Source organism: Prunus mume, linkage group LG7, assembly GCF_029339155.1.
Source record: "Prunus mume cultivar Tortuosa linkage group LG7, ASM2933915v1, whole genome shotgun sequence".
NCBI classification, from domain to species: Eukaryota; Viridiplantae; Streptophyta; class Magnoliopsida; order Rosales; family Rosaceae; genus Prunus; species Prunus mume.
The window spans coordinates 7,550,072-7,577,065 of record NC_142704.1 but is presented as its reverse complement, the minus strand read 5'-3'; the positions used below and the strand labels follow the sequence as shown (position 1 = coordinate 7,577,065).

The window sequence follows — 26,994 nt, the reverse complement described above, 5'->3', positions numbered from 1 at the left end:
TTAATATATTATACAAGCTAACTTTTGTTTTCCAAGTTTACCTTATTAAATGTATTCAATTTATCCAAAAAAAATTCACAACTTTCTTACCATATATATATATATATTTTAAGAAAATTTATGCTTTAAAAAAAAGAGAGGAAATGTCCCCTTTTTTTAACATCAAGTTTAGACTTTTTTTTTTAAAGCAAATATTTTCTTTAAAAAAATTAATTGTTTTTAAAAAAAAATTTAATAAGATGGTAAGAAAGTTGTCAATTTTGGATAAATTGAATACATTTAATAAGGAGTAAACTTGGAAAACAAAAGTTACCTTGTACAATATATTAATGACATTGTTTTAAGTATAAGGAGAATGACACATGTCAAACAAAAAATGGAGAAGGTCCAAAGAAAATAATTAGAGAGAAGGTTGCTAGTATTTATCTACTATATAAAGTTACCTACAAATGGAAGCAGATTTTCCATTTGTGAAATAAAATTTCATGTTCACTTTAAGACGGTCAACTTTTGTATGTTCCGGAAATTAGATGGTGTGCGTTCGGAACATACAAAAATTTCTCCCCAATCAGATAAGTATTCTCCCAATATGAAAGATGAGGCCCATGACAAGAAAGATGAAAGGAAATGTGTATTGTGTGGATGCGTTAGCTTTTAAAGTAAAAATCGCATTGAAAAGACAGAGCACAGTAAAAAAATCTTGATTATAAAAAATTTATAAAAAAATTCTATAAGTTATTACATTTTGCTTAAATTGATTAAATTTTTTATATTCCTAAATAGTGTTTTAAAATCCCAATTGAAGACACTTGCTTTTTCAACAAGCGCTTTTGTGGCAACAGGAAGAGAAAAAGGGGATATTTTTGTTTTGGTTAGGTCTGAAGGAAAGCTGTCACGGATTGTGTGTGGTAATCTTGAAAATTTGATGTTAACTGCAATCATTATCGACAACATAGCCAATAAAATGGGAACAGCGAAATAAATAAAAGATAGCTTTCATTTTGAATAAAGTGAGAGCTAAGCTAAGCCATGGCAGAGATGGAGAGGCTGAGCAGCAGCAAGTGGACGGCCACAGCGGCCAGCATATGGATCCAGAGCGCCGCCGGCTCTTCCTACGCCTTCAGCATCTATTCGTCGGCGCTCAAGTCCAGCCAGGGCTACGACCAATCAACGCTCGACACGGTGTCCGTCTTCAAGGACATAGGCGCCAACGCCGGCATCCTATCGGGGATTTTATACTCCGCCGTCGCACTCAATCGTCGCCGCATCGGTGGGCCCTGGGTGGTGCACGCGGCGGGGGCTATCCAGTGCTTCTTGGGGTACTTCTTCTTGTGGGCTGCTGTGACCGGATTGGTCGACAGGCCGCCGGTCGCGGCTGTGTGCTTGTTCATGTTCTTGGCGGCCCACGCTCAGACTTTCTACAACACCGCCAATGTGGTCACGGGGGTCCACAACTTCTCTGAGTACGGTGGGACCATCGTGGGCATCATGAAGGTTAGATAGATCATCGATATGATGACTAAAATCACATTCGTTTTCCTCACGACATCGTTTTCTTTGTTGGTCTGATCACGTCGTCGTTTGGTTTCCGTTACTTATATCACATTGTTCACATGTCACATAAATTATGTGAAGAATAATATAGCAGGAAATTATAGATGTCACATAACTTGTATTAGAATTTAGAACACATACATGGTAAAACACGTAGTCAATTGGCATAATTTAGAGATATGTTAGCTGCATCAATAATTGGCAGTCACTCACACACGCATGTGATATAACGTTTCTCTTTAAAGTTGGGAGTTTATTAGAAATTTCCCACATTCGCATACGATGCATGATGTATGAGCAAGAAAGTGGGGCTCTTGGAATTGCTACGACAACGTTATGTTTAAAATAAATCATTAAAGTTATTTAATATAGAGTAGCGTTTGTACTTCTTTCGCTTTTGGGAGCTGGCCTAATGAAACCACATATGTTTTCATGGCCAGGGATTTCTTGGTCTTAGTTCAGCAATACTAGTCCAAGTCTATGACACATTCTGCAAAGGCAAGCCCAGCACATTCCTTCTTATGCTGGCTTTGTTGCCTGCATCTGTCTCCATCTTGTTCATGCCTCTTGTGAGAATCTATGAAGCTCATAGAGCTGATACTGATAAGAAGTACTTGAACGCTTTCTCTGCTTTTGCTCTGCTCATAGCTGCTTATCTCATGGTCATAATCATTTTGGAAAACATCTTCAGTTTCACATCATGGGCAAGTATTGCTACATTCATAGCACTTCTTGTGGTCTTAATTACCTCACCCCTTGGAATTGCAACCAAAGCCCAGAAATTTGAGTCAAATAGGCTTACAGAGACACTTGATCCTTTGCTAGAAAACCCTGAACCAAGATTGGAATCATCAAAGTTCTCTGCATCAGAGGAACCTGTAGAACATGAACCTGAAATGCTGGTAGATCGTCTTGAAGATATGAATCTACTGAGAGCTATGGGTTCTGTTGATTTTTGGTTGTTGTTTATTGCCATGATTTGTGGAATGGGGTCTGGATTGGCCACAATAAACAACATGAGCCAAATAGGCCAGTCCCTTGGTTACACAACAGTTGAGATCAATTCCTTTGTTTCTCTATGGAGTATATGGAACTTTCTAGGCCGTTTCGGAGCCGGGTATGTCTCAGATTATTTGCTGCATACCAGAGGATGGGCAAGGCCATTGTTGATGGCTTTTACTCTAGCAACCATGGCTGCTGGCCACATTGTAATTTCATCTGGTTTTTCTGGAAATTTGTATGTGGGTTCAATCCTAGTTGGCATTTGTTATGGCTCACAGTGGTCACTGATGCCCACAATCACTTCTGAAATCTTTGGGATAAGACACATGGGTACTATTTTCAACACAATTTCCATAGCCAGTCCTATTGGTTCTTATATTTTCTCTGTAAGAGTGATTGGGTACATATATGATAAAGAAGCTTCTGCAGAAGACTCCTGCAATGGCACTCACTGCTTCATGTTGTCTTTTCTGATCATGGCATCTGTTGCTTTCTTTGGGTTTCTTATTGCTCTCGGTTTGTTCTTTCGAACTAGGAGGTTCTACAGCTCGATTGTGCTCAAAAGATTGCGGCATTCTCCAAGACAGTGAGTCAAAATGTGACGACGTTGTGTAGAGGCCAATAAGGCAAATATTATTGTGGTTTGAGGTTGTGATCTCTTGGCCTTCTGTTGTGAATTTGTCATCTCTTGTTGTGAATTTGTGATCTATTACAACTGTTGTAGGTGTATAATTCTCTTACATATATTAAAAATGGTTTGTGTTCAAGAAGATAGTTTTCTGTCATATTGTTCATTTTTTTAGTACAAGCAATAGCTCTAAATTATAGGAGATGAGAGTTTCTCATACACACAAAACTAAGATGTCATTCGAATATGAGACCTTTGATCTACAAGTCATGACCATTTTCGACTGGGGTAGACTCATGGGTGTCATATTGTTCATTTATATGTGGAAGTTTTGATCAAAACTCTAGTTGAAATGTAATTTGCTAAAGATAGTTGTTATAACTTATCAGTTCTTATTTATTTGATCAAAACTCACATTTTCATATAAATTTTAGTTTTTTAGAACAAATAAGTGTTTTTTGTGTTTGTTTTTGGTTCATAAAAGTGCCGCCTTTCATATCATTGAAAGTTAAAGACAACACGTGGGCACAAGAGCAAACTAAAAACCCGCACACCACGGAAAGCAACAAACGACGATGTTGTTGCAATCAAAGATGCAGACTTTGCCACCAAAATCAAAGATGCAGATTTTGTCGGGGTTTTTCCCAAAAGAAAGAAGAAAAAGAAAAAGAAAAAGAAAATGGAGGGCAGTCAACAGAGAAACAGACTGAGACTGAGGCCCTTCGACAGCAAATGGGTATCTACGGTGGCGAGCATATGGATACAGTGCACCAGCGGCTCCCTCTACTCTCAGACCCTGAAGACCACACAGGGCTATGATCAGTCGACCCTCGACACCGTTTCAGGGTTCAAGGACTTTGGAGCCGACTGTGGGGTCCTCTCTTGAGTTCTTTCTGATCTAAATACTTGGACTTGATGTGGATGAGAAGTTTATCTTTTCCGTGTTAGGGATTTCTTGGTCTGAGTGGAGCAATATTAATTCAAATATATTGGACATTTTTATACAAGAAACCTGCTTCATTTCTCTTGATGCTGGCCCTGCTACCTACCATAAATACTTTGTTGCTTATGTGGAATCATTTGAATATTGCTTCTGGTATGCCTTGTGCTCTTTATACTGGTGGGTGTTTTTTATGGTTCTCAGTGGTCACTAATGCCCACAATCACTTCTGAGATATTTGGTGTGCTATATATGGGAACCATATTCAATGCCATTACCATAGCCGCTCCTGTGGGATCTTATATCTTTTCCGTGAGAGTGATCGGGTATATTTATGACAAAGAAGCGTCGACGGCATGGAATACATGCACCGGAACTCACTGCTTTAGGTTATCATTCCTTATCATGGCATGTGCTATACCTTCTTGGGGTCTCTCACTGAATCAAACTCAGACACTTGATATAGACTTCCCTAGACACCGAACCCAGCCCACCAATTTGGGCCAAGCAGGGCCTTATTTTCCCAAATATTACCCATTTAATTTATTTATTTACATATATATATATATATATTAAGGGATACTTTCAAATTATTTTATTTAAGGATATAATTAATAAAACTATTATTGGGGGATAAGACTAATTTAAGAGAGACGCACTTGGGCAAAGTTTTTTAATTTTTTCTTGTATTGCTTATCTAGAGACTAGCGGCTAAACTACGGGTTTTTATATTAAAATCGTATAGCCGCGCGGCTATACTAAAATAATATAGCCGAACGGCTAAACTAGGGTTTTATTTAAAAAACGTATAGCCGGGCGGCTATACGACGGGCTTTTTTAATATTACAAATCGTATAGCCGAGCGGCTAAACTTAGGGTTTTTATATTTAAAAATAGTATCGCCGCGCGGCTATACTACAGGTTTTTTATATTAACAATAGTATAGCCGAGCGACTATACTACGGGCTTTCTACATTTAAAAGTAGTATAGCCGAACGGCTATACGATTTTTAAATGCAAAAAAGCCCGTGATATTACAGCCGCGCGGCTATACAATTTTTAAATGCACCCGTGGTCTAGTATAGCCGCACGGTTATACGATTTTTACATGCGGGTTATTTTATTTATTTATTATTATTTATAAAGAACACAAAAAAAATAAATAAATAAATAAATCTTTGATTTGATCGAATATAAGTTTCCTATCACATTTTAGGGGAAAAAAAGAAGAAGCTGGCTAAACAAAAAGCTGGGTGAGGTTTTTGGGCCCTCGGGGTTTCGTTCAACACTTCAGAGCAAGAGAGGAAAATATTTTATGCATCATCCACGTTTCGCTCTGCAACCTTTGTTTTGAATTTACCCGATATTCCTTGAAATCGAATTAAAACCAACAAAAAGAGAACAACTTTGAAGAGAGGCAGAGAGAGAGATCACAATGAAGACGACGAAGGGAGGCAAGGTGATGAACCCTACGGACGCTTACCGGAAGGAGCTCCGAAAGAAGGAGTTGAAAAGGGTAATTACTTCTCAAAACTACGCCGTTTTTGCTCTTTTCTTCTTTCAATTCCTTGATTCCATGCTTAATTCGAAATTGGGTTGTTCGTTTTTGCCCATATTCAATCGATTTTCACAATTTGGTACTCCATTGCTCCTAGTTATTGCTCTAATTTCATGTTGACCCTCGTTTCTTTGCCAGAAAGCACAGGAAAATAGAAAAAGATAAACTTATATTGAATTTGAAATTTAACTACAGTATCCTAATATCTAAATTTGTCTACAAAGTTTTGCTTTGAGTAGCCAATTAATTGTCGATAGTCACCATTTAAACTAATCTGAAATAAATTTAAATGGGGTACCTTTTTTTGTGCATAAATTTAATAAATATTGTAGTTTGGCATCTGCAATCCCAATTTTTTTTTTTTGAAAGGAAGATGTAAGCATAGCAGGCTTTGGGTTGTTGTAATGGAATTAATCAAGTTTGTGAAAGGTCAATGCTGTTATTTGATACTACCCTCTAAGTTATCAGGGTTAGTGAAAGGTCGAGAAAGGTATATATGTGTACACACACAGTTGTATTTGGAAGCAGATGTATGACCATGCTGTTACCTTTATGTTTCTGAGTTTGTTTTGATAAATGTTTTTTTATAGCATATGTTTGTGCCTCCTCATCTTAAAATTGAGATGTATAGAAAAACGTATTTGACCTGTGTTTAGGTACTTGCACTTATCCATTGACCGTATGATTATGTGCAGTTCCAAGAAATTACCCCCATTTATATTGTTACCTTTGGTGTTCTTGATAAGCTTATTGCATAGATTAAATCTTTATTCAGACACTTATGACTTTATGTTGTCTATGACGAACAGAATAAGAAAGAAAGAAAGAAGGTGAGGGAGGTGGGGATCTTGAAGAAGGATCCCGAGACACTGAAGGAGCAGATTGATAAGCTGAAAACGATGAGTAAGTCACAATTTACTTCTGGACTTTTGTTTAAAGATTCTAGAAGTTCATTTTCATCTGCTGCCTCAAATCTAGAGGTTCTTTAACATAATGGTTATAAATATAGTATAGTTGTGGATCTTTTATTTATTTAATTTTTTTAAACATACTCGTTGTAGTGTAAGTTTATTTTTTGAATAATGAAAGTAATATTGATATAGATAACAATGAATTTTTTTCTTAAAGGAAAATTTCAGTTTGTGCTTATTGTTTTTGGTTTTGTTTCTGCTTTACTATATCTTTCTTTTTGCGGCTCTTTGTCTAGATTTTTTGTTTTTACTATTTTAATTTGATATGCAGCCATGCCATGCTGCTTTCCCTGTTCATACCCACTGATGTATTTCACTGATTGGCACAGAGGCTGATGGTGCTCTGGACAAAGCAAGAAAACACAAGAAGAGGCAACTAGAGGATACACTTAACCTTGTTATAAAGAAGAGGAAGGTAATTTTCACATATAGCATTGTTTTTATACCATTCTTTTAGAAATTAAACTAGCCACATTGTTATATGCTGCTGTACTGTGATCTTTCATTGGTGACTTAGTTGTTCAGGGTCTTCTAACTTCATGTTCAATCCATGTGCCTTGTTGTAATAATTTTCTTGCTTGCAATGATCAGTCTTATGTACTCTTTTGTACAGGAATATGCAGAGAAATTGAAGGAGAAGGGTGAGGCCCCAGTTATGTTCAGGTGAAAAATCTGTTTTCCGAATCTATTTCTGTGCCAGTGGTCGAATACTCGAATTCATTTTCTGTTTGTTTTGATTTATGAACTATAGTTTGTTTTCTGGTCAGTCATTTGGGGCCGCCTAAAAGACGAACTGCAGAAGAAGAGGAGAGAGCGAAGCATCCGATGCCTGAGGTACGATATGCCTGGTTTGTAAATGTTTTTTAAATTCTTTCTTCTTCTTTTTTCCAATATATTAAACCAAAATTTCTTATGTTTTCCTGCAGGACTCCGTTTACTATCACCCAACCCTGAATCCTACTGGGGCCCCACCGCCTGGAAAGCCTCCAATGTTTAAATCATCAATAGGTCTGGTTTCCCTCCCCACCCCAATTTTGTGTCTTAATGTTTACTTTCTCTCTCTTATTTTCTTTTGGAATTTGAATTGCAGGGCCCAGAATTCCTTTATCTGCTGCTTCTTCAAGTGGTGCTGCATCGTCATCCTCAACAATGGAGTCAGAGGATGCTGCTTTAGCCGTACCTCTGCACGATTCTGGTAACAATGGGCCTGGTGATAGCTCCGTCATACCTGAGTCTTTGCCTCTACCTCCTCCACCTCCGTTACCGCCTACCCCTGCAGCTGTAAACCCAGGTATCTCTTTGCCACCACCTCCACCTCCACCTCCAGGACCCCTGCCTAAAGAGATTGCTAATCGCCCTTTACTTCCCCCTCCTCCACCTTTGCAAAAGTCCGCACAGCCACCTCCTCCTGGTATCAGCAGAAATGAGATGGAAACCTAGTCAATCTACATTGTCTGATCAATCAATGTCTAAGGACTCGACGCAGGTAAGCTGCCCCTTCTTGTCCATTGAAATGATATTTTCTATTAAGAGGAACAAGAATTTTCAGAGTTGTAAAAGTTAGCAAAATATTTGAAAGTATTAGTATATGCTTGACTGGTAAGCCCAAAGAGAGGGTGTATGGGTGGCCAAGCCTATCTTTTAAGTTTTTCAATTTGTGAAATAATGCCCCTTCCTCTCTTGTAGGTGCACACCATACTTCCTCCTCCTCCTCCGCCTCCTGGTTTGCCTCCTAAATCAACAAATAATCAGTCTGATGGTGTAACGTCTGATACTGAAACCAATAATACTCTAGTGACCAAGGATCTTACTAACATGCTTCCACCACCTCCTCCTCCTCCAAGACAACAGCCTCCGATGCCTGGACCCACCCTGATTCCAAATTTACAGCCTGATGTATTACCCCCAGGTATCTCTCGTTTCCCTCCACCCCCACCTCCACCAGATATGCGGCCACCATTGTCCACTCCTGGACTTCCCAGTCGACCAGGTCCCCCGGGAATGATGGCCCCAATGGTCCCCAGGCCACCATATGGTCCTCCTCCTGGACCACCCCCAATGATGAGACCGCCACTTCCACCTGGCCCCCCTCCTACTTATCAAGATGATGATCATGCTGCAAACCGAGTGGCTGCTCATCAGAAACCTTCATATGTTAAATCTGCAGCATCTACTGTTGTTAAGAGGCCTCTGGCGCAGCACACTCCAGAACTTACAGCCATGGTGAGTTGATTCTCTTTTGCTATCTGTAGGATATATCACGTCCTTACGCTAGTAGTACATGTGGCATTGTTGCTTGTTACTACAAGTAACACCTAACTCAATAAGCATTCTGGTCTGTAATTTCTGCACCAGTTTTTTAAGTTTGTTTAAAGGAAGATGCAGGTGGTAGAGGTTTATTGTGAGATGCAGGTAGTAGAGGTTTATTGTTACAATTCAAGGTGGTTAGTGTAGACTTTTAGCCAGTATTATTGACCCTAGTTCCAATGTCAACGAAATGGGTAGAGCTTTATGAGACTTTTATCATACTGCAAGATGTCAATATGTACTCTTTACATTTTGTCTGTTTGGATCAATAAACTTTTATGACCTAAGCCTGTTTTCTGGTTCTGGGTTTAGGTTCCTGCATCTGTTCGGGTAAGGAGAGAGATGGCTGCCCCAAAAGCAAAAGCAAAACCATCACTCCCGACCACAGCAGCACCTACCCAGTCAGCAACTCCTTTTGTTAGACAAGAGTCTGTGAACTCATCATCAGCACCGAAGCCACAGAGCATTGACGACTCTTACATGGCCTTCCTGGAGGACATGAAGGCGCTTGGTGCACTTGAAAGTTGATATCTACCTGGTTATTGGGCACAAAGATAGATAGGGGGAAAAAGGAGAGAACCATGAAAACAAAAGGTGGCATGCCTGTAGCCAAAGGAAACATAAATGCACAGCCTATTGAAGTGGAGCTGAGGACTGATGGATATTCTTTTCGTTGCTGTTAACTTAGTTTCCTAATGCATCATTTTCTTGGTGCAATTTAAAACTAAATCAGATGTTGAGATGGGTAGACTAAAGATGTGCTAGAAATTCAGAATGTACTATATTTGAAATTATTTTAGAAATTATTTTTTAATTGAAATAATTTCCAACTTTTCTTTCTTTGGTGTTTCTAACTAGTCTTCTTCTGCCTTCATGCTATATCGTTTTTCTCCTCTTTAATCAACTCAGCTCCTGGTTGAAATGGTGTCTTTAAGAACAGAGAACCGAAAATGGAAGGGTAGGCATTGCCTGGTCTTCTTCACAAATGCAATGACGAAAATCTGTAAAAAGGTTAAAAGCACATTCTGACTATCAAGGGAAAATCTGAAAATTTCTCCCTCTCTGCCCTCCCTTCCATTTCACACAGGCATTTACAAGCACCACAAATAACCGAAGGACCATTGTCGTGGCAAAGCAGACACAACCTCATTTTGTCAAGCCATCTGGTACTGGGTTTGTCTGCTTGAGATCCGGGACACTTCTGCATAAACTATGATTTTCCTTAAGCAAAACGGTAAAACCCAAGTAAACTCGACTTTCATATGGCTGCTTATGCAATGTAAAAATCAAGACTTGTTTTTATAATGCTTTCTTCAATATTCAATATGATGTTTGTGGAATCCCATAAACTAAATAAACCCAACAATAACTGAAACTTGCAAAACACATTAACCAAGCAATTTAAGGGAATGAACAGGAAACTTGGCCGTTTATCTTCTGCTCTCAATCGTATGCAGTACAAAGTAGGAACTGTAGCTTTTGGTTTTGGTTTTGGTTTTTAGTGACAGTTTCAGAGTAAAAGTGATTGCACTCTATCAGCTTTTGTTTCTTTTGAATCCAAGATGAATACTTGTGTCTGTTTTTTGTTCCTCTTCTCCCTATCATTGTTTCTCGATTGTTTGTCCTCATTTCCACTGTGCACTGATTCAAGTTGGTTCTCTCTGTCTCTGCATCTGTTTTTGTTCTTCATTTCGTATTTAACCCTTTACCGAATATGTTTTGTATTTATTTCCATCAGTTAAACGAGTTATTTTCTATCAATGCAAACAGGGCAACCTATAAAACAAGACACTCCTCTGAAGTTCTGTTCTTACAACGGAACCGTCTGCTGCAACTCCACTCAAGATTTGGAGTTGCAGAAACAATTTGAATCACTAAACGTCTTTGATCCTGCATGTGCTGCTCTCCTGAAATTGACCACGTGTGCAGTAAGCCTCTTTGTCCAGCCATGGATAAGTTAGTTTTACTAGAGAAAGTACTTTGCTTTTGCTAACTTTTGGTTTCCATAATCTGCAGATATGTGATCAATTTTCTGCTCGGCTATTTGAAATTGATTCTGGGCCTAGAAAAGTTCCTGTTTTGTGCAACACTACTGATTTGGTGAAACCCCATCAGTCCAAAGTAGGAGATTCCATTGACTTCTGCACAAAATTGTGGGATACATGTGGATATATATCCATCATGAGTTCTCCATTTGCTCCACCAATGCAAGGCAGAGTTGGGATGCAATATAGTTCGTTGCCTTCCAAACTGACTGATCAGTGGCGCTCAAGGAAAGACTTCTGTGAAGCAATTGGTGGGTCAGAAGATGATCTGTGTTTTAAAGATGAACCAGTTTCATTTAGTCAAGAAAAAGCTTCACCTCCAGCTGGTCTTTGCCTTGAGAAAATTGCAAATGGAGCTTACATCAATCTAGTTCCACATCCTGATGGTTCCAACCGCGCTTTCATGTCTAACCAGCAAGGTAAGATATGGTTGGCAACTATACCCAATGAGGGATCAAATGGGATTTTGTGGATCAATGAATCTGAACCCTTTCTGGACATTACTGATGAAGTGCTCTTTGACACTGAATTTGGTCTAATGGGTATGTCATTTCATCCAAACTTTGCGCGCAATGGCCGCTTCTTTCTGTCATTCAATTGTGACAAGATGAAGCATCCAGGCTGTTCAGGCAGATGTTCATGCAATACAGATGTGAGTTGTGACCCCTCAAAGCTTCCGGCTGATAGTGGGGTGCAGCCATGCCAATATCATAGTGTTGTTGCAGAATTTACTGCCAATGGTACAGCGTCAGAGACTTCCTTGGTATAAATGCACACCTCTCCATTTTATGTTTCAGAAAACTATCATCCGAACTATTGCAATGAAACTCATCCACGAGCTTCTTATTGTCTGTTTTTCTTGTTAGGCAACAAGTGCAAATCCTTCAGAAGTGAGAAGGATATTCACGATGGGGCTTCCATACAGGGGAGGTCACGCCGGTGAGATTCTTTTTGGACCTGCAGATGGCTTTTTATACCTCATGATGGGAGACGGTTCAAATCGAGATGACCCTTACAATTTTGCACAGAACAAGAAATCCTTGCTTGGAAAAATTCTGAGGCTTGACATAGATACCATACCAAGTAAGTCCTGGGAATTACAAGTATAAATGTTTGATCTTTGTTTATATTTTAACTGAGCAGTTTGAAACAATGTTGTTATGTTGTGATATAAACAAGCATAAATGGTTAATATATCATTATCTGTGTTGAAATAATTGTCCTGTTTTGCCACAATTACTAGGTGCAATGGAAATAAGTGGAAAAGGGCTATGGGGAAATTATTCTATACCAAGTGATAATCCATTTGTTGATGTCAAGGATGTGAAGCCAGAGATTTGGGCCTTGGGATTCAGAAATCCTTGGCGCTGTAGTTTTGATTCAGAAAGGCCCTCCTACTTTCTCTGTGGAGTGGACAGGTTTGAATATCATGTTTTTGCTAAACCTTCATGAAGCTGTTGTTTTCTCCAAAAGGGTTTTGGCATTCATAGTTTTCATTGCATTTTGCAGGATCAATATGAAGAGGTTGATATAGTGATAAAGGGTGGAAATTATGGGTGGCGCGTTTATGAGGGCTCCATTCCTTTTCAGCCAAAAAAGTCTCCAGGAGGAACATCTGCTACTTCCATAAACCCCATATTCCCTGTAATGGGATATAGCCACTCTGACATAGACAAGAATGTAGGATCTGCTGCATCAGCCTCCATCACAGGCGGCTACTTCTATCGATCGATGACTGATCCATGCATGTACAAAAGGTCAGTTTGCCCCGTGCAACAAATACAGGTGTACATGTACACACGTCATACTGTGATTTGCTAGTAAGGACGAATAAATATAACCATGCTCTGTGAACAACATTGCAGGTATTTGTACATGGATTTGTATGCTGATGGTGTGTGGGCAGGCACTGAAAGCCCTGAAAACAGTGGGAATTTTTCAACTGCAAAAATGCCTTTCAAATGTGCTCATGATTCTCCAATTCAATGTAACATTGTGCCAGCTGGAATTTCTAATGCCACCCCTGCTCTGGGGTACGTGTATTCATTTGCAGAAGATAACAAGAAGGATGTTTATATATTAACAAGCAGTGGTGTTTATAGAGTTGCAAGACCAAGCCGCTGCAATTTCTCATGTGCCAAGGAACACGCAGTCAACTCTGTGACTCATGGTCAACGTTCTTGCTCCCCTATGTCCACAGAACTGTTCAAGGGACACAAAGATGTCCTCTTTTTTCTTCTTTCCTATTTTGTTTTGTACACTGGATTATATCCTGTGAACTATCACTGATACTAACAATATCAATTCCATTATGAGTAAATTATCGAATTACTCCCTTACGGTTTGAAAATTATATCAAACAAATACCTCCATGTACTTAATACACATTTTTCTCGTCCCGTATTTTACTAACTACGTTGCCATCAACATGCCGTATGTATTGGTTTGCAGTTCCAACAATCTCAATCTTCAAAACTACCATGGCCCACCTAAAAAAACCCAATAGTTTCCCTTTCTCTTAGATTTTTTTCTTTTGAAATATATAGTTCATGTATGGCACCTTTAATATAAAATTTCTCTAACTAGGCTGCCAAGCTTTATTTGGAGGACCAGCGTGAATACAACAGAAAAGTGAGCCGAGTTGTGGAACAGAGTTGGTGAACATCAGACTAGGTGCTTGTGGAGCAAGTTTGTATATTAATAATATTCCAACCATGAAGCAAAAACTCACTAACAATATTAAGGATTGTTTTTGTCGTTTAAGTATGCATAAATTCTATGTGCATATTGAGATGTTATCGATAATATATTGACAGTTCGATATACAAAGACAAAATATTAAGTATATGCTATTTATTTAGAATTATAATTTATAACGAATTGTATGCAATCGATTACACTTAAAATACTTTTTTTTGTAGTTGATCGCTCAAAAAGTTAGTATTCATATGCGCGTTACACTTGAAAGACTCTTTGTAGTTGAGCCCTTAGAAAAATTACGTGTTGCAGATCATCGCTTGGCCTTTCCCGTATGCCGCGACCCCAATGTCACCAGATGCAGAGCATGGCCAAGCCCAATACCACTTTTTTGGTATTAACTTTTAACATTTCTAAGTTTCAGTATTGTCTTATTTACTTTAACTAGGGCACATAGGTACGTTACAACTTACGTGAAAAACTCAAAATGGAGATCAAGGAGTGCGAATGAGAAAGATGTACATGGATGCTGCTGTTGCCAGCATCAATCAATCCCAAAAGAAAAGCTCTTCATATCTGAGTTATAGCAGAAACAGGACAAAAAGTAAACAAGAAGGCAGCAGAAACACTGCTCTGCTTTTTGGTAACTTTAGGTATACTATTGAGAATTTTCAAAAAAAGAAAAGAAAAGAAAGAAAAATATTTGTTTATCAGAAAAGAGTTCTCAGGAAGCATATCTAATATCTAATAACCTCTTGTGTCCACTTTCTGCTATCCACGTTCAACAATTACAGCTGCTTTTTTTCTCTTACTTAATGTGAACAGGTCTTTGTCTTTGAGCCTTTTTTTTTAAATTAATTTTTTTAAATCCCAGAAAAACCATCCAAACAAACATTGATGTCGAACATGTGATGATGCAAGTGATGACCCTTATTTTATTTCTAGAAGAGCTCCACATATATTATGCAGATACAACTCTATCAACCCACATCATACTTTGGTTTCTTTCTTCAACTGTTGATGTCATCATCATCACCGTTGAATCCCAAGATTAAAACCTTTATTTTCTAATTGGAATTCTAAGTAGGTTCTCAATCATATTGAATATGATTATGCTTTTCCGGCTTGTCTTTTGGTGTTGGGTTTCAACTTTGAACACACCCTACGGCCACAAGGGCATTTGGGTAATCAGTGATGATGGCACAGGACACACTGAAGCCAACCAAGATCTATCCAGGTTTGTTTTCTATGTAAACAAACAAGTGGGTGCCTTCCTTCCCAACAACCCCCATCAATTTAGATTAATTATTCAGGAAAAGTCAAACCATATGTAAATTGTCAAGTTGATCATGGTGGTGCCTCAGTCTTTAATTCGCTTTAAGCTATGGTGCCTCTGTCTTTAAATCAATGAGTTGAAAACAAGAAGTCAAAAAAGCCTTAGAGGGAGAGAGCAAATTGCAAACATTTTCATTTCTGGAGCAGAGCTGAAGAGAGTTGAAGTGGAGAGAGAGACAGAGAGAGTTGAGTTTAAAAAAGGAAGGAGAGAGATTTGAAAATGATCTCCCTTCTGGAAGCTGAATATAAAAATTTTGGTCTAGAGAGAGAGAGAGAGAGAACATATAGATGGGCAAATAATGGAGATACATAACAGATAGAAAGCTAGAGTGGTTGGATTGGCAGAATGCTGATATTGCAGTGAACTTTTAGTTTGTAAACAATCCTTCAGCATTTCTCAAGTCAATGCAACGCTGTTGCTAATTGGACCCTGTTGAAGTAGATTAAAGGGGGAGACGTTATAAAGAGAGATACCTGCTTTCCTCTCTCTCTCTCTCTCTCTCTCTCTCTCTTGGTGTAGTGATGGGTGGTGTTCTTGCCATTGGGTTTCTGCTTTGCAACTTGCTGCTGCTTTTTGATACTTCATTTTCACATCCTTTATGCATTGATTCAAGTGGGTTTTTCTCTCTTCTTCTTTTTTGTTGTAAAGTTTGCTGCTTTATGTTTGATTATCTTCTGCAGTTCCTAATGAAATTGAGTTGGAATGATTAATTGGTGCAGGGGCACCTTCTACCCTGAGTAGCCCACTCAAATTTTGTTCTTACAATGAAACCGCTTGCTGCAACTCCACAGAAGATTTACAAATACAGAAACAATTCCAAACCATGAACATCTCCAATTCTGGCTGTGCTTCTCTCGTAAAATCAGTACTTTGTGCGGTAAGGCTTTTGTCTTTCCCTTATTATATATATCCTCCCAATTCAGTGTTTCCAATTTTAAAATTTCCACAAATACATTGTGTTCTGTTGATAGAAATGGTAGCATGGTTTTGTGTTTGTCTTTCCCTTATTATATAGCTCACAGTTTATGATTTATTCTGATAATGTTATAATCATAGTCACCATACTTCAATTCCTTATTTATTTTCTGTCATGGTTTTTAGAGGTGCGATCCATTTTCGGGTGAGCTTTTTACAGTTGATTCTGTGCCCCGGCCAGTTCCTCTACTTTGCAACTCCACTGTTTCAGCAAATTCATCCCAGTCTAGCCAAGAAGTGAATGATTTTTGCTCTAACATATGGGACACATGCCAAAATGTGTCCATATTGAACTCTCCCTTTGCCCCTTCATTACAAGGCCAAGCTGGAGTGCCTGTCAAGTCCAATGTTAGTGAGCTGACCAAACTCTGGCAATCGAAAGCCGATTTCTGCAATGCATTTGGTGGAGCCTCTAGTGATGGATCAGTATGTTTTGGTGGTGAACCTGTCACTCTAAATGATTCTGGAACTCCAATCCCCCCACATGGTTTGTGCCTCGAGAAAATTGGAAATGGATCTTACCTCAATATGGTTGCTCATCCTGATGGCTCCAACCGCGCATTTTTCTCCAGTCAACAAGGCAAGATTTGGTTGGCAACTATTCCTGAACAGGGATCAGGAGCGGCAATGGAGCTTGATGAATCCAGTCCCTTTGTGGATCTAACTGATGAAGTTCATTTTGATACTGCATTTGGAATGATGGGTATGGCATTTCATCCCAACTTCGCGCAAAATGGCCGGTTCTTTGCTTCATTCAACTGTGATAAGGTGAAGTGGCCAGGATGCACAGGAAGATGTTCATGTAATTCAGATGTCAATTGTGATCCTTCAAAAATAGGTTCTGATAATGGTGCTCAACCATGCCAATACCAAACTGTTATAGCAGAGTATTCTGCTAATGGTACAGCATCCCAGCCTTCCTTGGTACACCTCTATACCAACCCATAATAAATTTTTGTTACTTTAACTCAATTTTTCCTACTGAATTTTGATCCTTTTTCTTTTTCTTTTTTCCAGGCAACGAGTGCCAAACCATCAGAAGTGAGAAGGATATTTACTATGGGCCTCCCCTTCACAGCTCATCATGGAGGACAGATACTCTTTGGACCAGAAGATGGGTACTTATACCACATGATGGGAGATGGTGGGGGTACAGGTGATCCATACAACTTCTCTCAAAACAAGAAATCCTTGCTTGGGAAGATTATGAGGCTTGACGTCGATAACGTACTAAGTGAGTATCAGAATTAAGTAATTCTAGTTTCTGTTACCAAAACCATCTGCTTCCTATTGCATTCTTTCCTTACCCTTGTAATGTACTTCCAGGCGAGGCAGAAATTGATAAACTTGTTTTATGGGGAAACTACTCCATCCCCAAAGACAATCCATTCTCAGAAGATCCAGAATTGAGGCCAGAAATTTGGGCTTTAGGACTAAGAAATCCTTGGCGCTGCAGTTTCGATTCTGCTAGGCCTTCCTACTTTATATGCGCAGACGTTGGGCAGGTATGATATATATCTATCATCTGTACAAGCAATTCTTGATTTTCATATTCAACAAAACACAATCCTGTCTGCTAGAGGATCCCAAGTGCTCAAAATTTTCTGTTTTCAATATCAACTTCCTCGTTGGCGAAGTCCTTAAAAAAAAGACAGACAGAAAGACATCTCTTCTTCTCCATTGCTTACATCCTCTGATACTAATCTGTTTATCTAACAGGATCTATATGAAGAGGTGGATGTTATCACCAAGGGTGGAAACTATGGCTGGAGTTTTTACGAGGGCCCATATGTTTTCACTCCTCCAAAGTCACTTGGTGGAAATACATCCAGAAAACCTACAGACCCTATTTTTCCCATAATGGGATACAACCATTCTGAAGTAAACAAGAAAGAAGGATCAGCATCTATAACCGGCGGCTATATCTACCGGTCTGAGACTGATCCATGCATGTTTGGAAGGTAACTGACAACTGTTCTTTTCTTTCAGCTTAAGTATGGAAGTAAAATATCGTACTCCTTTGAAAAATAACATAAACTTTTTGCATAAAACATGACCAAGCTAGACAATTGAAGCATTAATCTTGATTGGATTTTTATTTTTAGGTACTTGTATGGAGACTTGTATGCTGGTGCCATATGGGCAGGCTCTGAGGACCCAGAAAACAGTGGCAACTTCAGCTCAAGCAAGATTCCTTTCAGCTGTGGACGTGACTCTCCGATAGCTTGCAGCTCTGTCCCGGACAGCAGCCTTCCAGCTCTAGGCTACATCTTCTCATTCGGGGAGGACAACCAAAAAGACATCTTCATTCTAGCCAGCAGTGGTGTTTACAGAGTTGTTCGCCCTAGCCGTTGCAACTACACTTGCTCCAAGGAAAATGTCACTGCTGTTGCAACCCCAGGACCTAATGGTTCACCTAGTTCCCATGCTACATGGTTATCAAGCCACCCATCCAAGAATGTAGTGCTCCTATTTTCTCCTCTAGTGTTGCTTCTCCTCAGTTTTGTCTAAGTATTACTAACTGCAGCATCTGATGCTGGTGTTTTGTACCATAAAGACTTCTCTTTGTAATTATATGTTCTCAATGAAAATAAAGATTTAATTTAAAGAAACAAGTGCACATAACGGGGAGAGAAAGAAGTAGACCATGAAAATGTAACCATCTTTAGAGTTCATATGTTTTTCCCTCATTAATGTAAATGTAATTTCCTAAAAAGAGATCTCTTATTTTGTTAATAACAAAATATTAAACCCTGTTTAATTAGTTAATTTATATAAATAATCATGCACTTAATTGAGAATTTATAGAACACTAATAATAATAATCACACATCCACCTGACAGCCCTCTAGTCTTTATTTCTTTTACCTGGAAATATAAAGGGGGTCCAAATTATTTATTTATTTATATATTGGAAATAAAAAAGGGTCGTTTGTAATAAAAATAAAAAAAAAGGATAAATATTATAAATTGAATTTAATGCCAATTACAGAGATTGAATTGAAATCAACTTTATTTACCCGTCTTCCCCCTCTCTCTCTATTTCTTTCTCGGTTTCCTACATATATCTGCAGTCCCATAAACATAAATATTAATATTAATAATTAATTCTTATTAAAAAAATCAATAATTAATTCAAATTATTAAAATCCAATATTAATATTAAGGAAAATTAATAAACCCTGTGTGATATGTGAATGGTGGTTTGGAGCTTTTGGTCCTCCATGCCCCCTTCTCTTTTTCTCTGTGTTTCTCACTCTGAAAACAAAATCAACCCAACCAAACCCTCAATGCGAGAAACCTCGCTGATCCTCTACATGTAATCTCATTCTAAACCCTCCCTCCCTCTCGATCTCCCCAAAACCATGTCTCTAGAATCTTCCCTTCCTCCGATCCCAGCCGCCCGATCCTCGCCGGAGCCCCAACAACAGCAGCCCCCTCAAAACGACAACGCAACATCAACCGCAAACCCTACCCCGCCCTTGTCCAGGAGCAACCGTCCCTCCCGCGCCTGCACCTTACGCGCCGCCGCTCGGCTCCAACAGTACCAGCAGCAGCAGAACCAGCCCGCCGAGAAACGACGAGCCGTTGCCAAAAAGGAACAGCAGCAGCAGGGAGACGACGAGTCGTCGTCGCCGCAGCAATGCAGCGCCAGCAAGATTATCACGCCGCTGGTGGGCCCTCCCCCGCCCTCGCAATTGCCACGCTGGACCCTCCGCTCTATGTGGGAATTGGCTTCCGTACTCAATTTCTTGCACGTGAGCCCCCAAAGCTTCGATTTTTAGCTCTTGAAGCTTCGACCTTTTAGGGTTTTGGGACTGTTTCCTGGTGTTTTAGGGCTTATGCGTTTTTCATTTTGTTATGTGCTTGCCAGGTTTTTCGGCCGCTTCTAAATATCTCGGCTGAGTTCTCGGCTGAGGAGTTGGAGACGGCTTTGATTACACCCAATGACACTTTGAGTGACATTCACATTCCATTGTTGAAGGTTGGTAGAATACTCGTTACTTTGTGCATTGTTAGGTTTGTTAGTTAATTTTTGTTATAAAGCTTCAATTTTTAAAATTTCAGAAGCATTTCTCCAAGAACTTAAATTTGCTAAGTAGTCCATTAGAGTTGTTATAGCCTACTTCTTTGTGGAAAACCTCATCCATGCTAAGCTTTAGGTTCCCTTCAAAATGTAGATAGAAATGAAAACAACTGCTTTCATGGGGGTGATTATTTATGCTATTAAAATTGCTTTGTGGATCTTTCAGCTGTTAAGAACAACCAGAATCCGTGGTTTTAAGAATCCTGGCCTAAAGTAGCCTTAAAACTTGAGTCCTTGTCCTTGTGAACACCTTTTAACGTTCAGAGAAATAGATGTAAAAGAAAAGTCTGGAGCTTTCTTTCAGGCACTTGCAGCACATATATGGTGTGACTGGCAGTGGTTTGTATCAGAATCTGTATATATTAATGCAAGAGTCTTAATCATAATATGGAATGATTAAATGTCTTAGTTTTTTGGTGGCTGCTGAGGCATGATTTTGGATGGAATCTTGACTAATTTTATGCAGAAGACATGTCCTATGGAGAAGATTAATGTTGTACCCAATCCTATGGAAAAGACTAATGTGGTTAGACAAGTCAACCGAATGTGGTTGATTATGTGAATCCTTTTTCTTTATTCACCCTTATGTAAGACCATCTTTGCTTTTAATTCTTTGGTAATCATGCCTTCCTTGCTACCTTATGTTATCTTTATTCACCCTTAGCCAATCCTTTCTTTTGTCCTTTCAGATTTCAAAATCCAAATAAATCTGAAACCTTTTTAGGTTTTCCTTGAATGTGGATTTTTGTGGTCATCGTCTTGCTTATTAGGTTGAAAATGTCTCCGTAAAATTTTAATCTTATTTGACCTCATGAAAGCCCATGCTGCTGGAAAGCTAATGTTTTATTGATAGTTTGTCAATGAAATTGCTACTAGCTTGCCCATAACTTTTAATTGATTTCTTTTTATAGGCAATTCCTCCTATTACGCGAATGGCACTTACACGTGATACTTGGGTCACTGTTTTATGCAGAAAGTTGAGAGACTGGTGGCATTGGGTAACTTTACTCATATAACTATTTTTGGCAAGATTTTAGCCAGAGCCAATTTGTTTTGTAGTTCTACAGAATCAGGAAACCTAATTCAGATTTCTCTCCAATTGCAGGTTGCAGATGGAGATCTACCCATTGTTGCTTCCCATGGGTGAGCGATCATGTGTATTTGTCTACCCAACATATGAATCTTTTTCTGTTTATAACATGTCACGTAATGTTAATTTGATAGGGCGGAGGTCGAGGTGTATAAAACACTTGATCCTGGGGTTCGTGTGGTCATCTTGAAAGCACTTTGTGATATTCGTGTTGAGGTATAGTGTTAATTATAAAGATTTAAGGCCTTCCAGCTGCTGGTTACAGATGTCATGCTTAGTATCAAATTTCTGTAAAAGTTAATGTAAAATCCATTCATAAATATTATCAGTAACCTTTTGGTCAATTGCCTAAGCAAGATGATAGTTTGTATGGCCAAACTTTGAATACAAAACTGTTCCCTTAAAAATAACATAAAAATCTATTGGAGATCCAGTACATGTTACAGAGTGGGATTTCATTATGTGCCCCTCCCCCCTCCCCCTCCCTCTTCCTAGTTGAAAACAGGACTCAGTATCAAGTCGTTGGACAATGTGAAATACTTTATATGAGCTTGCTGGCACCCTCAAAACCAATATGGTTTACTATATTGCTATAGTATCTTGTAATATTCTTGAGAAGTTTGTTTTCTTTTATCTGAAGGAGAGAGAAATGGGAAGTGAACAACCTCCCTCCTTGACTAGATGATGCATACAATACTTAGTTTTCCTCTTTTTTTTCTCCCTCTGCATGACCAAGTACCTCTCGCTCTCTCTCTCAACCCCCCCTTTTCAAAATTGGTTTTTAGGATTTATCACATGCAAATCATGATTTTAGAACTAGAAAATTGATTTTGTATTACCTACTTATCAAATGATTTTTCTATGCTTCTGTTACTTTACCAGAAGGAATAAATCTGAGTGATGTTTTGCAGCAAGAGGATATTCGGAACTATATTGACAACTCACTGAAGCATGGAGTTCAACTTTCAACATTTCGTAAAGAACGTGTTGGAGGTGATTCACAAGGAATCTCTTACTGGTAAATATAATGAAGTTTCTTAACAAAACTGTTTTAGTTAATAAATTACCTTTTTGGTTCCAATTATTTCCGATATTGTGTGAAATGTCCGTCAAGTATCTTTTTCACCGATTGCTAGAGATATTGCACTTTTTTTTTTGGGTACATTGAATAATTGTGTTTGAGTATTTATCCACTGGATGTTTGTGGTTGCTGCAGGTATGAAGATGATCCAATAATTGGTTATAGGTTATACCGGGAGATACGGAAGGTTGAGGTGAAGAAGGCAAAAGCGAAAGGTTCCCAGGTCCTTCCTAGTGCGACATATGAGTGGGAAACAGTCGCAACCAATTTTGATGAATTTCAAGATGTTTCTGTAAGATACTAAAATTGTATTCCCATCTGTATTTGCTATTGTGCCCTGTATTCTTATTTCCTTGCAAAACTTTTAGGATTGAATGTTTGAGTCAGTTTTCATTTTCAAGTATTTCTGGAATACGGATAACCTCTGAAACTGGTAACCACTGATAATACATTTGTATTCCTTCAAGTAGGAGATGCAAATGCATATGCACAGAATTTGAGACAAATATTGTTGAGGGAAGCAGCATTGTTCTTTATCGGATCCTATCTCGTATATATGGAAAAACTACTAATAGAAACTGCACATAAGATTTGGATTAGTAGAATGTGATAAACTCAAGTGTTCATACGAAACCTTTTTTGTGAAAGTGTATTGTTAAGCGTTTTGATGAATCTGTTGCTAGTCCAAATTTTAAAAGCATCTTCTTATCACAGGAGAAACTTTTCTCAAGTAAAAATAGAACAGAAGCTTCTCTAGGAAAAAAGTTGAAAGGAGACATGCTTGCAGAGATTGAGAAGGTTCACAAGGTAATTGTTGACCAACCTTTTAACCTCCTTGGGTTTATATATCTTGTATGTGGTTGGAGGATATTTTCTCAACTAATCTGCTGAGAGAATTGCCATTTCGTCTTTTTCTTGTTTCTAGTAAAAATTTCATCTCATAAACTTCCTTTTTTACAATTGCTGCTTGCACAGAGGAAAGAGAGGTTGCTGAAGAAGCAACACAGACAAGCTCTCCTCCTTGATAATTTTTTGACTGTGGATGGCCTTGGTCCAGGGCGCTCTCTCCGCGACAGAAAGCCTGTTACCTACACTTTTGGTAAGGGAAACAAACTTCTACCCTTTGTCCTTGTTTTCCTGTGACAATTGCACTGCATAAAAAACTTAGTGACTCTTTTAGCCAAAATAGAGGAACCATTGAGAACTTGTGGGCATGTCGCTGAATCGGAGTAAAACCAAATTGAAGGGTTAACCTTAGATGTATTTTGCTTGTTAGAGACCTGAGGTTCCACTCTTAAGAGTGGTGGTTTTCAATTTTTTTTCTTCCCAACACTCTCTACATTTTGTATAACTAGATGCAGGTTCTTATTAAAAGCGAAAAAGAATAACTAGATTCAGGCAGGGTATGTGGCTGTTGGTGAGGCTTCTTCTTATGGGGGTTGTGTTTCTGGGTTACTGGTGACAGATTAAGATGAACTGATCAGATTAATGTATACTATTGACTGTCGTCTAATGATATGAAATCCTAATTGATTTTGTGAGCAATATTCTTTGGTAGTAGTTGGTTACCTAAGAGGTTGGTGCCTATCATAGATGGAAAGGTTGTTATAGATGTGTACTTGTGTTGGGATTTTTGGGGAATGGGGGGGCGCTGTCCCATGAATTTTTAATCTGAGTTCTACCTGAATGATGTAGATTTTAATTTTAGTTCTGGGAAGTAGCAGATGACCAATCTTTATAGTTACTGTTATTTTTCCTATGTGACAATGGCTATATGGATTCCGATGATTGTGTTAATAATTTTGCAGATGATTATGACCGGTCCATCAATGAGGCAATCAAGATAACCAAGTATGGGTTTCATACTCTCTCTCTCTCTCTCTCTCTCTCTCTCTCTCTCTCTCTCTCTCTCTCTCAGAATAAAGTACTTTTGACTTATTTTTATTCTTCTCCTGTTTTAGAAGGAAGCAGCCATCCCCGGAACCTTTACAGAAACGAGAGGGAGTTGTGAAACCTGAAGCTTCTAGTAATGGTAAATGGAATGCTACTCCAAATTCCTATGAGCATGTAGGATTTAGTGCTCCATCTCCTAAATCACCAGATTATGATTATGATGTCGAAGAAGATAACAAATCTGAACAATTGGATCGAGGGTGAGCAAATTTCTTCTTTTTCTTCTTTTTAAGATGTTCAACTCCAGTATATTTTAAATCGTTGGCCTTTTTCATATACTGATTTTTATGTATTGAATGTAGCAATCGACGAAGACAGAGGCCCCAACGTTATTCTGCAAAAGAATTTGTTGAAGCAGTTTCAGATAATGAGGCAGATTTTGACAGTGATGATGATATAGTTGGTGAAGCTATATATGATGAGGAATACTTAAAGAAACGTAAAGAGAGAAGAAAGTTTTCTAGTAGCTCTGAAGGAGATGAGGAGTATCATTTTGAGGAAGAAAATGCTGAAGAGGAAGAAGAAGAGGAGGAAGAAGATTCCGTAAGTGCAAGCGAGGATAGTGATGAACCCCGAAAAGTTAAGAAATTGCCGGGCCGCACTAGGAGGGAAACTAAATTGAGGTCAGTTGATGAGCTCCAGTCAGGTCTAAGACGCAGTAAGAGGGCCACCAGAAATCGTATTGATTATCGACAATATGAATTCTCAGAGTCAGAACCAGAGCAGTCTATGAAACCTGAGAAATCAAATGCATCAGATGGACACTATGATGCAGGTGAGAATGGGGATTATTCAATGGAAAGTCAAGATTCAGATGGTAATGATGAGGACCAGGAAATGAAAGTTGATCAGGCTGTTGAAAATTACCCTGAGACGACAGTTGAGAAAGAGCAAATCCAGCCACCTGGAAAATCAAATAGTCCAGGGGAAGATGAAGTCGAAGGTGTACAGAAAAGACGTTTCCTCGACCTAAATGAGCTTGCCCCTGGTTCAGGTTTTGATGATGGTCCAAACACAATGATGAAAGATGATACGGATGATTTGTGATGTGACGGTTCCCCCTCTGCGAGACAGCAAAGATTGTGTATTGCAAGGAAGCCGAACTCTGTACGATTGTAAAATTTAGAAATTTTGTGCCAGTGCCCATGGAGAAAGTTGTGGCCAGAGTTCTCCTAGGCATAATTTAAGCAACAACCTTGGTGCATGATTTGCAACAGGGTCGCAACATGATGCGGCGAGTTATGTAGATTAGGTAGTCATTTTTTAGTATGTCGACATCCGAAGGAACCTACGAGCTCAGCTAGGACAGATGAATGGAAGTTGTTGGGATTTGCTTAGTTCATCCGATCAATGTACAATAACCCTCAGCTAATATTGTAACTGAAAGATTTGGCCTTAGATGTTAAAAGCCAAAGCCTTTGTAGTACTATCTCTCATGTTCATGAATCCCTGATAATGATCTGCCTTTGAGTCTGAGCTTATTTGGGTTGGTTGTGTTATAATAGAACCATCCTCCCTTAGAAGGTAAGGTAATTGTACTTTCTCTTGTATTCAGATTGGCTTTCTTATTTGTCATTTCATTTACCAGCCATCTTAGATTTTATTACCTTTCGCTCGGCACAAATGAAAGTCATTGTAAGCATGACGGAGTGGTATTATGGGAAAAAGGGAGTCTGGGCATCATTTTGCACGCCCGCCCGCCCTTGTGCACTGGAGTTTTTGGTTCTTTGCTGATTTCATTCTGAAATACCAGCATTACCTGTGCCATGTTGAACATCATCTTTAGTGTTATCTCAACTTTGACAATCAAATTGGGACAAAGATTTTGTTCTCTGGTGGGGTTTAGGGAATTATTTATTGAACAGTTACCTAACCTGCAGCCTGCAATTGAATAAATCTGTTCAGTGGAGAAGGTTACTGGACCATACACTACATGACTCATGCAGCAATCTCTTAATTGACATTCTGATGGAACTCTTTATTTTTAGAAGAAAGAGACCAACACCATAATTAAGTTTTGGTTAATGTTTGGATATGACAATATGAACGTCTTTTTCTAACCGTAATCACCCCTCTCCTAAACACACGAGAGCTGTAATGTTAGTCAAAGGAAAGGTCAAAAGACATGAAGCATCATATGATGGTTCTACTACTAATAAATATTCTCCAGCCAAGCCAACTCATTCTTCAGAATACCTTTATCAAGAGATCTTATGATGGTAAAAAATATTCATCATGATTCTTGCCCAATGCCCCCACAAGCAAATAGGCATACTATTTGCACGTAAACCTGGCTTGTCCCTACACCCATTATTTAATGTATGAAAAAGACAAGCTGCCCAAAATTATTTCCATGAAATATGGACCATCCGATTTCCAAACACTGTCCAAAAACAACAACAAAGATGTTTCTATTGCATGGGCCGGTGGTGGGGTCCAATCCTTCATCCATCTTCTTCCATCTGATATCTTTGAAGGTACTTTTTAGTTTTTATTTGATCCTTTGGTCCAAACATTGTATCACAACACAGTGAGTTTGGTGGAATATTTTATCACATATTAACAACGTAACAATTTAACATGTGTTTCGTGAAGCAAATATGGTTGCGTATGCCTTAACGAGTAGGCGAAATAATTATGTGCATCCTTGTGTTTGGTTTTCTAATTCCCCACTTCTTTGTTCGTTACAATTTGTTTTGACTTTCGTAATATTGGAATCCTTGGAGGATCCTCGTCGTAAATATTTTGCTTGTTTCATTAAAAAAAACCA

The 26,994-nt window shown here is 38.7% G+C and overlaps 5 protein-coding genes across 7 annotated transcripts; all 5 read left to right on the top strand.

Moving 5' to 3' along the window:
- Positions 1-943: 943 nt before the first annotated feature.
- Positions 944-3,326, top strand: LOC103338252 (protein NUCLEAR FUSION DEFECTIVE 4). Its single transcript, XM_008241440.3, has 2 exons — positions 944-1,494; positions 1,995-3,326. The coding sequence occupies exons 1-2, from the start codon at positions 1,030-1,032 to the stop codon at positions 3,144-3,146; spliced, it is 1,617 nt and encodes a 538-aa protein (XP_008239662.2). The 5' UTR covers positions 944-1,029; the 3' UTR covers positions 3,147-3,326.
- Positions 3,327-5,346: 2,020 nt separating this feature from the next.
- Positions 5,347-9,800, top strand: ELF5 (proline-rich family protein). The gene is given in 10 exon segments (XM_008241441.2): positions 5,347-5,640; positions 6,492-6,585; positions 6,983-7,068; positions 7,267-7,316; positions 7,421-7,487; positions 7,580-7,661; positions 7,744-8,087; positions 8,089-8,139; positions 8,340-8,876; positions 9,273-9,800. Coding segments are annotated over 10 exon segments (1,608 nt in total). The 5' UTR covers positions 5,347-5,559; the 3' UTR covers positions 9,489-9,800.
- Positions 9,801-10,619: 819 nt separating this feature from the next.
- LOC103338360 (HIPL1 protein-like) lies at positions 10,620-13,340 on the top strand. Its single transcript, XM_089041507.1, has 6 exons — positions 10,620-10,888; positions 10,977-11,768; positions 11,872-12,088; positions 12,249-12,415; positions 12,479-12,762; positions 12,871-13,340. Exons 1-6 carry the CDS (start codon positions 10,721-10,723, stop codon positions 13,292-13,294), a joined length of 2,052 nt encoding a protein of 683 aa, XP_088897633.1. The 5' UTR covers positions 10,620-10,720; the 3' UTR covers positions 13,295-13,340.
- A 1,415-nt stretch (positions 13,341-14,755) lies between these two features.
- LOC103338255 (HIPL1 protein) lies at positions 14,756-18,628 on the top strand. 2 transcript variants are annotated; one of them, XM_008241443.3, is made up of 7 exons: positions 14,756-14,939; positions 15,758-15,915; positions 16,140-16,937; positions 17,031-17,247; positions 17,340-17,518; positions 17,733-17,974; positions 18,119-18,628. In XM_008241443.3, exons 1-7 carry the CDS (start codon positions 14,897-14,899, stop codon positions 18,522-18,524), a joined length of 2,043 nt encoding a protein of 680 aa, XP_008239665.1. In that variant the 5' UTR covers positions 14,756-14,896; the 3' UTR covers positions 18,525-18,628. The 2 variants fall into 2 exon arrangements, with proteins under 2 accessions (XP_008239665.1, XP_008239664.1); XM_008241442.3 differs by lacking the exon at positions 14,756-14,939 and adding an exon at positions 15,349-15,650.
- Positions 18,629-19,310: 682 nt separating this feature from the next.
- LOC103338256 (DDT domain superfamily) lies at positions 19,311-25,808 on the top strand. 2 transcript variants are annotated; one of them, XM_016795886.2, is made up of 12 exons: positions 19,311-19,771; positions 19,888-19,998; positions 21,012-21,098; positions 21,206-21,243; positions 21,325-21,406; positions 22,102-22,208; positions 22,407-22,563; positions 22,986-23,078; positions 23,247-23,370; positions 24,080-24,122; positions 24,236-24,424; positions 24,527-25,808. In XM_016795886.2, exons 1-12 carry the CDS (start codon positions 19,379-19,381, stop codon positions 25,269-25,271), a joined length of 2,169 nt encoding a protein of 722 aa, XP_016651372.2. In that variant the 5' UTR covers positions 19,311-19,378; the 3' UTR covers positions 25,272-25,808. The 2 variants fall into 2 exon arrangements, with proteins under 2 accessions (XP_016651372.2, XP_008239667.2); XM_008241445.2 differs by having other exon boundaries at positions 24,233-24,424.
- Positions 25,809-26,994: the final 1,186 nt, after the last annotated feature.

Bases quoted from the DNA above. Each gene is read 5' to 3' on its own strand.
- LOC103338252 (XM_008241440.3), top strand. From the start codon at position 1,030: ATGGCAGAGATGGAGAGGCTGAGCAGCAGCAAGTGGACGGCCACAGCG. The intron at 1,495-1,994 runs GTTAGATAGATC...TTTCATGGCCAG, and splicing joins CCATCGTGGGCATCATGAAG to GGATTTCTTGGTCTTAGTTC.
- LOC103338360 (XM_089041507.1), top strand. From the start codon at position 10,721: ATGCAAACAGGGCAACCTATAAAACAAGACACTCCTCTGAAGTTCTGT. The intron at 11,769-11,871 runs GTATAAATGCAC...TTTTCTTGTTAG, and splicing joins CAGCGTCAGAGACTTCCTTG to GCAACAAGTGCAAATCCTTC. The intron at 12,089-12,248 runs GTAAGTCCTGGG...CACAATTACTAG, and splicing joins TGACATAGATACCATACCAA to GTGCAATGGAAATAAGTGGA.
- LOC103338255 (XM_008241442.3), top strand. From the start codon at position 15,560: ATGGGTGGTGTTCTTGCCATTGGGTTTCTGCTTTGCAACTTGCTGCTG. The intron at 15,651-15,757 runs GTGGGTTTTTCT...TAATTGGTGCAG, and splicing joins TCCTTTATGCATTGATTCAA to GGGCACCTTCTACCCTGAGT. The intron at 15,916-16,139 runs GTAAGGCTTTTG...CATGGTTTTTAG, and splicing joins TAAAATCAGTACTTTGTGCG to AGGTGCGATCCATTTTCGGG.
- LOC103338256 (XM_008241445.2), top strand. From the start codon at position 19,379: ATGTCTCTAGAATCTTCCCTTCCTCCGATCCCAGCCGCCCGATCCTCG. The intron at 19,999-21,011 runs GTTGGTAGAATA...TTCTTTTTATAG, and splicing joins TTCACATTCCATTGTTGAAG to GCAATTCCTCCTATTACGCG. The intron at 21,244-21,324 runs GTGAGCGATCAT...TTAATTTGATAG, and splicing joins CCCATTGTTGCTTCCCATGG to GGCGGAGGTCGAGGTGTATA.